Source organism: Suncus etruscus, chromosome 3 (genome assembly GCF_024139225.1).
Source record: "Suncus etruscus isolate mSunEtr1 chromosome 3, mSunEtr1.pri.cur, whole genome shotgun sequence".
In the NCBI taxonomy this organism is placed as follows: Eukaryota; Metazoa; Chordata; class Mammalia; order Eulipotyphla; family Soricidae; genus Suncus; species Suncus etruscus.
The window spans coordinates 11,536,762-11,549,175 of record NC_064850.1 but is presented as its reverse complement, the minus strand read 5'-3'; the positions used below and the strand labels follow the sequence as shown (position 1 = coordinate 11,549,175).

At 40.0% G+C, this 12,414-nt stretch overlaps 1 protein-coding gene across 1 annotated transcript in view; it reads right to left on the bottom strand.

Annotated features, from left to right (window-relative positions):
- Positions 1 to 3,119: 3,119 nt before the first annotated feature.
- The window catches only part of PALS1 (protein associated with LIN7 1, MAGUK p55 family member), a 56,602-nt gene continuing 47,307 nt past the window's right edge, over positions 3,120 to 12,414 (bottom strand). Inside the window, exons 11-13 of the mRNA XM_049770372.1 lie at positions 11,372 to 11,574; positions 8,796 to 8,906; positions 3,120 to 4,017 (exon numbers count right to left, since the gene is read on the bottom strand). Coding sequence (XP_049626329.1) covers positions 3,841 to 4,017; positions 8,796 to 8,906; positions 11,372 to 11,574 — 491 coding nt within the window. The 3' untranslated portion in view covers positions 3,120 to 3,840. The remainder of the gene's footprint in view (positions 4,018 to 8,795; positions 8,907 to 11,371; positions 11,575 to 12,414) is intronic.

The window sequence follows — 12,414 nt, the reverse complement described above, 5'->3', positions numbered from 1 at the left end:
TATTTAGTGAAGTACGTACCAAGTACTCATGCCGTTCTTAGAACCCTCTGGCCACCAAATAAGGGGCCTGAATTGAATCAGTTGTGTCTCAGACTGGGGCCTTACCCACTGTACTATCTGGCTCCTTGGTTGATTTTTTGTGTTTGTGATTTTTTACAATGCCTTCTTGGTCCATCCACATTGGGCAGTGATGGGGGCAATCAGGTAGTCCTTGGGATAGAACCCAGGCCTCTTGCATACAGATTAGTTCTTTGAGCTGTTTTCCCAGGTCCCTTAATCCAGGCCTTCTACCTTCAGAATTGTGTACCCTTCCATGGTTGCTGTTTCTTCTACATTTAAAATCTTGTGTAAGGGGTCGGTGAGGTGGTGCTAGAGGTAAGGTGTCTGCCTTGCAAGCGCTAGCCAAGTTAGGACCGTGGTTTGATCCCCCGGCGTCCCATATGGTCCCCCCAAGCCAGGGGTAATTTCTGAGCACTTAGCCAGGAGTAACCCCTGAGCATCAAACCGGTGTGGCCGAAAAACAAAAAAAAAAAAAAACAAAAAAAGAAGAAGGTACCATTACTCTTATCTGGGTCTACTCCGTGGGATGGCTGTGCTAGTACAGAGCTAGTAGAGCTAGTGCTCTACCCAATCTTGTCAACTCTTGAAGTTCTATTATTTACTGACTGCTCTACAAAAGCACAAAGGATTTTTTTTGGTTTAACCTATTTTTAAGAGCTCAGAGAATTGAATGGACAGGTAATTTGTTCATATGGCATTAGGGTGATTTGTTCCAAGAGAATTTAATTAAGCATTTTAACTATTATGCGCCCCTTTTCCCTGAAACTTTTACATTCACAGCCATAAGCTAGTAAAAAAAAAAAAAAAAAGTACTGCCAGCAGTATTTTGTGTTTGACCCAGAGGCTCCATGACTTATTTGTGGCAAAATCTTGAAGGTAGTGATTTTTAGATTTGTGAAAGTTTGGCAGAGGACTTGAAACATATCAAGAGAATACTCTTAAGTTTTGAAATAGTTTTACTTTTTCATTTTTATAATACAGTGTGCAGTATGACATCTCAAATAGAGTGCAGATACAGGATTAAAAAGGTTCAGAGGGTTAACAATAGATGTCAGAAAGCTTACCTTTCTTAATTAAGGCTGAATCCCTGGTTTATACTTTCTACACACATTCACAAAATTACATTCAAATGATGAATACTTATATTCTCTAGATCATGGAGAAAGGGGGAGGGGGATGGAAACCCAGATATCAGATTTTCACAGAAAGCAGATCTGGATTAGTCTAAATACTTCTTGCTGTTTGTTCTTACTGGAGACATTTTAATAAAGGAAGAGATTTCCTTCTTTATACTTTTCCATTTGCATTTCATTAGGTAATGGCATCACTCCATAAGTGGATTAATACCACCACATTGGGGCCTCTATCAGAACCACAGATGGACAGGAAATGGAACTGATCAGAGTGGTCAGACAACTAGGAAATTTAGAGTAAAGCATCTTTTTACTTCAAATAAGTAGGCAAATAAATGAGTCTTCACTTTGTTTAGGAACTATGTTGAATATCAGCACATCTATTTCCCTAGGACTAAAAAGTTTGCTACACAAAAGGAAGACCTAGCACAGATGAGGAAGGAGAGAATTGTGAGTCCAATAAAATACCTCTTTACCATGTCCTTGGTTGGGAATCTGCTTGTAAAAGCCATTTTCGTCTGGCTTTTGATAGCAGATGGCCCTGTGTCTGCAGGTAACCCTGGGGTGAGCACAATCATTTATGGACACTAACTGAAGTCTAGTCTAATTTAAACAGTTAACATTTTAAATATTAGGGCTGAAAACAGTTGTCAAAAATATAAACAACTCACAAAACTGCTGTTGATCAAGGACAACTTTTCATTCTCAAGAAAAATGTAAACTGAAAAATTGAAACGAGGTTTTATTTATATATTCCTTAGTTTTCAATGCTGAAAATGATGTGACCTTGTCAGTGCCATAAGTTGGAGTGTTTGAGATCTGAAGAGATAATATATGGCATTCCTTTCATAGCGCAGAAATGTTACTTTTATCCTAAGAAACATCAACTTAAAAGTTTCCATGTAAGACTCTTCAGTTAACGTGGAGGCCAAGCAAATTGGAAAAGAAAAGGACAACATAAAACTGGCTACATCTGTTCATAAGAAATTATGCAGAAGAAAATAAATCAAATATACACATTGACACTGAAAGAAAACAGTTATTAAAAACAATTGCTCACGTTAAAGTAAGTGACAACAGTATTCCAGTGTTTCGCTTTGGGAACAGGAAATGCTGTAGCAAAAGTAATAAAATTAAGACATTCACATTGAGGTCATTTGTTACATGGCATACCATCCTAAAAGGCACAGAACTAGACTTTCCTAATTACATTAGTTGAAATTTACAGCTACAGCCGTTGAGACTGTACAAAAATTGAAGCTAGTGGTAGCATAAACATAATTTATTTCTTGCATTCTGGTCATAAGCAGACTTTGTTCGGTTAACTACTAGGTGCTTACCTTCCCTACCTGCCTACCTCACCCTACAAAGTTGTCTCCTAAAACGTCCAAATGACTTTTAGGTCTCCTTCCTTCCAATTTCAAAGTCAGCTGTCACAGTATTTCCCTACGATGCATGTAATTGTATTCCAATGTTTCACAAATCTTATCGATGACTAGTTCTACCCATCTATTAAATATTAGTATACAGTACAGCAGCTATATTCACAGAACTCCAGTTTGCTACTTATAATTATCGCAGTCATCAAATATATAAAAATGCAAAATCCATTAGATGTGCTATCCTTCCATATATATATAAAAACCTCTACATGAGGAAGAAACTTCAATGGTAAAGTTACATATATGAACATGTCATTCATAAAAAAGTAAGTTACATACTCTAGTATACTGTGTGGATCCGTGAAAGGAAGCATGATTATCAAATTAATTATGATAATTTAAGTAAAATTCAGAAAACTCTTATCTTTAAAAAGACCAGCATTTGCTGTTCATATCTAACTAATCAGCCTGTTAAATATATAATTAAGTTTGATCCACGATGTTCGAGCTAAAAAATTAATGCTTCTAGTGGGGTGCTTTTTTTAAAAATCAAATGACACAAATGAACTTCAGTCTATCAAAGCGATTCTAAGCCCAAGTGGCACCAGGTTCTTTGTTTTATTTTATAGGGAAAGGATTTTTTTGAGGACCACAACACTAGTCTTTGAAACCAGTGTTTTTCAACCTTTTTACCCTGTAGACTGGCACCTGTCCTGCAAACCAATCCCTGGACTGTGGTTATAACCAAGGTTGGTAGGTAGCCCAGCTGTTTTCAACCTTCCTATACCTGCAGACTGGCAACCATCTGAGAGTGGGTAAACACCACTGTTCGAACCGAATACTGTCTCGTTCAGTGCAAAGAAGCACAACACCCCTGCCCCTGAATTTCCATGAAGTAATTTAACCATTCAAGTAACGTTTATAATGGTGAGACATGGACTGTTGTGAGCCTATGTTATGGAAATATTACTTGGCAGAAAAGATGTAGTTTGTAAAAAACAAACGAGAAAGGCTTTAAGTGGATAGAGAACTGCTACTGAAAGCTTCCATTCAGAACCCGACAGATAGGCAGGAACGGATAAAGCCATGGACAGAGAATGAAGACTGCTGTGCACAACTTGCTCAAGAGGACTTCTCATTAAAAGATCTAAGAGGTCCACCAACTTCCGCTGCCACCTTGTCCTCAGATTCAGTTGAAGTAGCAGGGCTCTCTTCCCACAGGAAGTTTGTGAGATCAAGTCCAGTTTGCCACACAGATGTTTCCTTCACCGTAGCCAAGTGGAAGGCACCCACTGAGGTTCAGTATCGAGTTTGTTGATTAACCTAAGCAATTCTTGATAGGCTTTATCAAGATCTGAATTCACAATTGCTGTGTCAAAGTAATGGCCATTGTTCTGTTCCATCTCTCTAGTCTTCTCAATAATTTCTCTCAACTCTTCAGGCTGCAAAAGATGACAAATTATGAGGTAATTTTGGGGCCAGAGAGAAAATACAGGTAGGGCACTTGCCTTGCACATGGCTGACCCAGGCTTATTTGATCTCTGGCTCCCCAAATGGTTCCCCAAGCCCACTCCAAGTGATTCCTGCGTACAGTGATTCTGGCAGAGCCAGGAGTAAATCCTGAGCAATCCGATGTGACCCCAAAACAATTAAAAAACAACCTCTGAGGTAACTAGAGATGGCTGATGTCATTAAGAAATGATTGTTTTCCTTTTCTTTTTCTGAAAATAGCCTCAAAGCTCCTTCTAAAACTAAGCCAAAATCTGTGATTTCCTTTCATCTAGCTGCAAGATTCACTGAATCATTTCTAGCTGTTATATTACTTATTTTTCCATATATTTTTGCCCCATCTCCTTAAGACTGGAGGCTTCAAAAGCATGTATACCTAAATATAAGACCACCTGAAGTAAGTGACCCTTTCTGGTTGGGGATAAGGGGAACAGGATCCAGAGTTGGGCTCCTCACAAAGGTGATGCAGAATGAGGCAGAATAAAAGTGAGAAAATAAGATAAAAAAATGAGTATTGTTCTATAAAAACACTGTTAGCCTAAAATTTAACAATCTTTTTTTTTTTTTATTTAAACACCTTGATTACATACATGATTGTGTTTGGGTTTCAGTCATGTAAAGAACACCACCCGTCACCAGTGCAACATTCCCATCACCAATGTCCCAAGTCTCCCTCCTCCCCACCCGACCCCTGCCTGTACTCTAGACAGGCTCTCCATTTCCCTCATACATTCTCATTATTAGGACAGTTCAAAATGTAGTTATTTCTCTAACTAAACTCATCACTCTTTGTGGTGAGCTTCCTGAGGTGAGCTGGAAAATTTAACAATCTAACATTTTTCAACGTTTTTTACACTTGCAGAGGGTGCATACTGCAGAGTTACATACTGGTGGTTGAAACCACTGATTCTAATATTTTCATTGATTGGTTTGAAATAATGAGCTTAAATACATTATGATTTTGTTTGGAGGCACTACACCCAGCAACCCTCAGACCATTCGAGGCTTTGAGTTTGGAGGCTGCTCTCTGCTCTGGGGATTGAACTCAGACTTCCTCCTGCATGTAAAGCATGATTTGTGTGTTCTCAGCTGTGGTTCTCTCTCTCTCTTTCTCTCTCTCCTCTCTCTTTTTCTCTCCTCTCTCATCTCTCTTCTTTCTCTCCTCTCTTCTCTCTTCTCTCTCTTTCTCTCCTCTCTGTCTCTGTCTCTGTCTCTCTGTCTCTCTCTCCAGCCTCCAGTTAATACATTAAATTTCTGTTTTCAATACACAAAGATCTTCACGATGCTTAAAGTATCCCAATTAGAGTTTTGGAAACTACAGAGAAAACTTTTTGGATAATGAATAAAGGAAGCAGCTGCCTTGCACAGGAGGCAAGATTATAGGCAAAATGTATCGGAACTTGCTGATTATCAGGCACACACACTCAATGAAGTGAAACTGTCCCCAAATTATCTGTTAAAGCACAGAATTAGGGGCCGGAGCACTGGCACAAGCAGTAAGGCATCTGCTTTGCATGCACTAGCTTAGGACAGACCGAGGTTCGATCCTCTGGTGTCCCATATGGTCCCCCAAGCCAGGAGCGATTTCTGAGCGCATAGCCAGGATAACCCCTGCACATCACTGGGTGAAGCCCCAAAACCAAAAATAAATAAATAAATAAATAAATAGTCATGTATTGACAGGATGAAGTTTAGGAGGGAAGAATAGCACAGAATTAACTTGAAGCCTAGATGTCTTATACATACAAGGGTACATTTAAACCCCAAAATCAAAAACAACTTATACCATTCAAAGGGTATACTTCTTTAACTATAGGAAAATTTGAAAGCCTGACAGTTGTCTTGCCCTGGGTCAGTTTTGTGTGTGGCTTTCAAGTTTTCATTCTGGAATGTTCTGCATCTAGCTGTGCAACAGATACTGTTGTTCCCTTGCAGGAAGCCCTACTATACCACTGTGATTGAAAGGACTTGACATTCTTGAAAATACACGTCTATTCGAAGCTCAAGTTCATGGAAAGAAAATTAGAGAATTCAAATGAATGTTTCTGGTGCTGGTATTGAAATATAAATATTAAGCCTCACACCTTGATACAGTCACATATATATCCAGTCTACCTCCATCTTTCCCAAATCTTTGCTTTGGTTTTTGGGCCACACTTGGTGGTGCTCAGGGTTTATACTCCTGGCAGGTTTGGGAGACCATACAGGATACCAGGGATCGAATCCAGGTCCAGGACCTGGGTCAGCTGCATGCCTGGGTCAGCGGTATGCAAGACAAATAAATGCCCTACTGCTGTGCTATTGCTCTGGCCCTATTTTTTTCCCCAAACTTAAATCAATGAAACTTTTGTTTGTTTTTGGGCCACACCCAGCAGCACTCAGGGGTTACTCCGGGCTCTAAGCTCAGAAATTGCTCCTGGCTGGCTCAGGGGACTATATGGGATGTCAGGGATCAAACCGGATCTATCCTGGATCGTCTGTGTGCAAGGAATGCTCTACCACTGTGCTATCACTCTGGCCTCTCACTGAAACATCTTTTACAAAATTTATGTTGCTTTCTATTATTTTTCAAAACTACGATTCCTAAAATGCTTTCCTAGGGACCACACTTTCAGAGGGCTAAAAGCAAGGTTCTATTTATATTCTGTTTCGATGCACACCTTGTGCCACTAGCAAAGAAAATACTATTGACCTGGCAGTGCTGAGGGGCCCATGGAGTGTATGAGGGAGCAAACCTGTGCTCCAGGTTGTAAAGCATGTGCTCTGGCTCTTTGAGTTCTTTCCAGACCAACAAGGCTTTGACTCGTTTCTATTGTATGAAAGACAAAGCACTGCTGGAAACAAAAGGCAATCCAATATGCCACTTCTGTCTGTGAAAAACGCATTGATATTTGTGTGCATGCAACACCGATCGAAATGGAACAGATGGGCCTTAAAAAGCTCTCAAATTCTGTGAGATTGACATCTTACTATGTTTTCTGACTGCAGTGGATTTGTAAAAAAAATATTTTTTCTGAATTCCCCCACTGGATGAAAATAACATGCTTCTAAATAATCTATGAAAGAGAAAAGTAACATTAAAAATTAGAAAATATTTCTATTGTAATAGAAAATGGGTTGGATATAGTTCTTTCAAGTACCACCAGATAGAGCCTAACTTTTCCCACCCCCAAAACCCAATAGCTCCCCTCTACCACCACCAATTTTAAAAGAAATAACAGTGAAGAGTGGAAAAAACATCATTCTTTTATTTATTTATGTGTTTATTTATTTATTTGCCACACCTGGGGATCGCTCAGAGAATACTCCTGGCTCTGCACTCAGAAATTACTCCTGGCAGGCTCAGAGGACCCTATGGGATGCCAGAGATTCGGAATCCAGGTCGAACTCCTTACAAGACAAATGCCTTACCTGCTGTGCTATCACTCCAGCCCCTAGGAAAAGGTTTCTTGGGAGAGGACAGATTAGCTTTGGTAAATAGCCAAGAATAAAAAGAAATTATTCTTTAATTCTAAGGAACTTTTAAGGACAGAATTATATTTCTTATGTCTTTTTAGGGGATTTAGAACCATAGCAAATAAAATGAGATGAGTAATCTATAAAGCAAAATTTAAAAATAAGGAATAATTTATTTTTAATACAGCAAGTTATTTAGTTTTAAATTCACACATTTAAATAAAAATGTATCTGATTAGTAAATTAATACATTATCTGATATTATAACATTAGTATTATATAAACGACCTCAACTATATTCACTTATTCTCTTCAAAACATGAAAATCAAATTGAGAGGATAATATAAAATTTCAATAAGAAAAAAAAGCAAGAGCATTAAACTTTAGCATTCCACAAATATAGAATACTTCCAGAAGAAGTGACAACCACGAAGAATTTACTTTGAACTTTTGTTTTTGCCGGGAAGTCACAACCTTTTTGGAAATACCACAGACCTATGTGAAGGAGACTAAAAATTCAAGTAAAATCTTAAGGAGCAAAGACATAGTACAGGGTTTAAGTAAATAACTCAATTTGATCCCTGGCTCCACACACAATCCTTAGAGCCCCCCACTGGGAGGGATCCCTGAGACCACAGCCAGGAATAAGCCCTGAACACAGCCTCCTCACCAAAAAAGTAAAAGAAGCCTTGAGGCCGAAGCAGTGGCATAGCCGTAGGGCATTTGCCTTTCAAGTGGCTGACCTAAGACATAGCGTGGTTCAATCCCCCTGCATCCCATATAATACCCCCAAGCGAGGAGTGATTTCTGAGTGCATAGCCAGAGTGTCATCGGGTATGCCCCCCCCAAATAAATTAATTAAATTAAATAAAAGAAGCTTTAAGAGATTATGCTAGATGTTGGCATGTATTTGAGTAACAATATAAGTAGGCAATATGGGTTACAAGACTATCCTTTTGGAGAGCTGCCATAAGCAACCAGATGCAATCACTGTAACTCTGGGAAAAGTGATATAATAGAAAGAATAGTTGGTTTGAAAGCTTAAAATGGGGCCAGTGATATTACAGCAGATAAGGCACTTGCCTTGCATGCAGCAAGGCCAGGTTTGTCCCTGAGTAGGATTCCTGAGCACAAGCCCTGGGTATGCTAGTCTGCCCCCCAAAAATAAAGCTCAAGTAGCTTCTAAGCACCATGACAAAGCCAGGTTTGTCTTGTTTGCCTTTAATGGAAAAGCACACAGACAAGTACATTTACCTTTGGATTCTTGCCTTCTTTGGCCAATAGAGCCCGAAGTCTTTCTTGTGAAGGAGGTGCAATGAAGATGATATAGGGTTTCAAGTCTGAATTCCGGAGTATCTTCAGTGACTAAAAGAAAAGGCATTTTAGATCTTCAAAATGATTTTCTTATGTAGCTACATTTTTTTTTTTGGTTTGGGGGCTACACCCCGTAATGCTCTGGGCCTGCTCCTGGTGGTGATTGAGGGAATCATAAAGGATGCCGGAGATTGGACCCAGGTTGGCCGTATGCAAGGCATGTGCCCTCCTTGCTATATGAGTGCTCTAGTCCCCTTTAACATCTTTCTAATAATCATCTCGGGATATACTAATACAATATTTAAAATAATGTCCATGAAGGACAGGGAGTTAGCTCAAGTGTTAAGCACATGATATGAAATGAATGAATTTGATTCCCATGCGTAGCCCCTGAGCCCCAATTGATGTGACCATATCAAAGAGCAACAACACTGCTCCCAAATATTTCCAAAAAAATCTCTCCAGCAATTCTGATACTGTCCCTTACTGCGAGACTGTATTATAAAGTTATAAAACACATACATTTGTATGCGTATGCCATTTTATGTAGTCAGCTAGAAGGGAATGACACTGAAGGATGACAACTGTGTGCTGTTAAGACATCCCATAATTAGATCACACCAGATTTTTATAGTCATGTTACAAATCAATTTGGGGGGCTATCTGGGTTCAATCTCTTGTTTTACATGATCCAGGCTTGATCCCTAGCACTGCATATGTTCCCGGAAGCAACAACAAGGGGTGACCTTGAGCACAGACAGAGCCAGGGGTAAAAGCCCTGGTACTATTCTGTGGGACCCAACTCGCCTGCTCCTGCCTTTTCAAGAAATTTAGCCGTGAGTTAATTATCCTATTTTTCCAGGGATTAGATACACCAAAATAAGAGGAAGGAAAAGCTTTATAAACATATGCCAAAGAAAACCTTGAAATAATGGGTCTGAGGTAAGCAAGCAGCTCAATTTAAATCAGGAGACTGTCATCTTGCCTTTGCTATTCCATATCCTTGTCTTCAAGTTGGAGCACTCCACTGTAAAAGGGGCTTCGAGGGGCGGGTTCTTTTTTCTGTTTGGGGGCCACACCTCACAGTGCTCAGGATCACTCTCGATAGGGTGGCCATATGTAGTGTGGGCTGGTTGTGTAATAGGCAAGTACCTAATGTGCTGTATCATCTCTCCAGCCCTGGGGCAGTTTTTTTTTTTTTTTTTTTTTATAAAATCATTAAGGTATGATCTAGTGAGAAGCTCCTGCCTCGCAGGCCTGAGCTTTGAGTCCAGATATTCTGTACTTCAGCTGACAGAGACCTTAGTGACACTGCAGTCAAACGTGTGTGAGCAAAAGTGGTTAATACCTGGAACCTACTGCACCAGAAATGAATGTGTAAGCATTACACTGAAGTCTGTGTGGCCTCATTTATTGCAACAATAATGGTGGAGGGATAAAGTTATTACTAATTAGATTATGTTTAACTCCTCTGTTCTTTGGTGAATCTGTATAAAAAAAAATTCTGAAGAAATCGACACACATTTATGCTCAAGTCAAATGTTTGCGAATTAAATAGCAAGTAAAGCTTTTGCTTTACTAGAAAATAAAACCTGTTTCAATAGAGCTATTTTAGAGACATATTTTCCTTTCTCTTTCCAACAACAGTTGTTGCTGTTGTTCTAATTTCTGAGGGGGACACTCAGAGGCTGGGGTGCTCCCACATTCAGCGGCAGTGCTCTTGCATACCCCAGTTGTCCTGGGGGGTTACAATCTGCAATCTGCAAGATTATACTGGATGCTCGTGGGAAAGGCAGGTATGGGCTAGAGCTCACTGCTTCAAAGAACTGCTTTGACCTCTGAGCCAAACCCAGTCCCCTTCTCCATTATCTCTTTAATGGTATTGACCTTTGTCCTGACTTGATGTAAGCAGCAGGAATGTTTTGTGTTGAAACTACATCTGTGCTAGAAATGGAATTTTACTATAGCAAGTAAACTTACAAACCTCAAATTCCAACAGTATGTTATCTAAAAACCCATCTATCTATATAAGTATGTATTTCGCCCCTGAGAAAAATTGATTTTATTTTTTGTTCTGTTTTTGGAGGTGCATTTTAGGATCAAATTCCAAGTCTCAGACAACACATGCACTTTACCACGGGGTCATTTCCCCAGCTTCAAAGACACAGCAAGCAGTGTTATTTTGTGTAGAGGACAGGTAGGGAAAATACTATGAGTGTTTAATTAGGCTCTGTGGTTCTTTGTTTTTTTTTGTTTGTTTGTTTTTGGGCCACACCTGGCGGTGCTCAGGGGTTACTCCTGGCTGTCTGCTCAGAAACAGCTTCTGGCAGGCACGGGGGACCATATGGGACACCGGGATTCGAACCAACCACATTTGGTCCTGGATCGGCTGCTTGCAAGGCAAACACCACTGTGCTATCTCTCCGGGCCCGGCTCTGTGGTTCTTGATCGATATTGTTTCCACTACATTACTTCGCAGAAATGCCTTCATTGGCCTAAATCGAAATAGTTTTTACCTGTGTATGAAGGCTTAAGAGGCATATTTTCCCAGAGTTGATCACTTGGCGCACAGAATCAATGCTGGTTCCGTACAAATTTTTTTCGAATTCACCATGCTCAATGAACTTTCCTGCTGCTACGTCCGCCTCAAATGCTTGTCGGGAAACAAAGAGATAATCTCGACCGGCTACTTCATGGTCTCGCCTACTGCGAGTGGTATCTAAGATTAAAAAGAAAATCATGTAAACATCAATGCCACGGATCAGAGTAAGAACTGCAATAATTTTAATGGAACAAATAACAGATTTTGTAATGTGTGTTGAAATACCAAACTGAAGGTACATTAATAGGCTCTGTATTCAACATTGTTTTTATTTCTGTATAAAGAAACACATGGTTTTTTTTTGTTTGTTCATTTGTTTTTTGGTTTTTGGGCCACACCCGGTGATGCTCAGGGGTTACTCCTGGCTATGCGCTCAGAAGTCGCTCCTGGCGAGGGGGACCATATGGGTCACCGGGGGATCAAACTGCGATCCATCCAAGGCTAGCGCAGGCAAGGCAGGCACCTTACCTCTAGCGCCACCACTCGGCCAGAAACACATGTTTTTAGTTATTAGTATTTAATAGTCACATTTCATTACCATAATAGATTTCATATTTCAACTTTATCTTGCCACACTATCACGCTTCTTTTCCTGAAGTTGTTATCAGATAAGATCTAATCATTCAACAGAAGTTCTGTGTTCAGAGATCAAACCTAAATTTCTATTTTCTTCAATAGTTGAGTCAGGAAAGGATTTCATAATAGGGAATCAGTTTTAAAAAGCCCAGAGTAGGGCCGGAGAGATAGTATGGAGGTAAGGCGTTTGCCTTTCATGCAGAAGGACGGTGGTTAGAATCCGGCATCCCAGATGGTCCCCTGTGCCTTTCAGGGGCGATTTCTGAGCCTAGAGCCAGGAGTAACCCCTGAGCACTGCCGGGTGTGACGACCCCCCGCCAAAAAAAAAGCCCAGAGTAATTAATTAGAACCATCCTCAGGAATAATTAAAAGTTCTCAAGA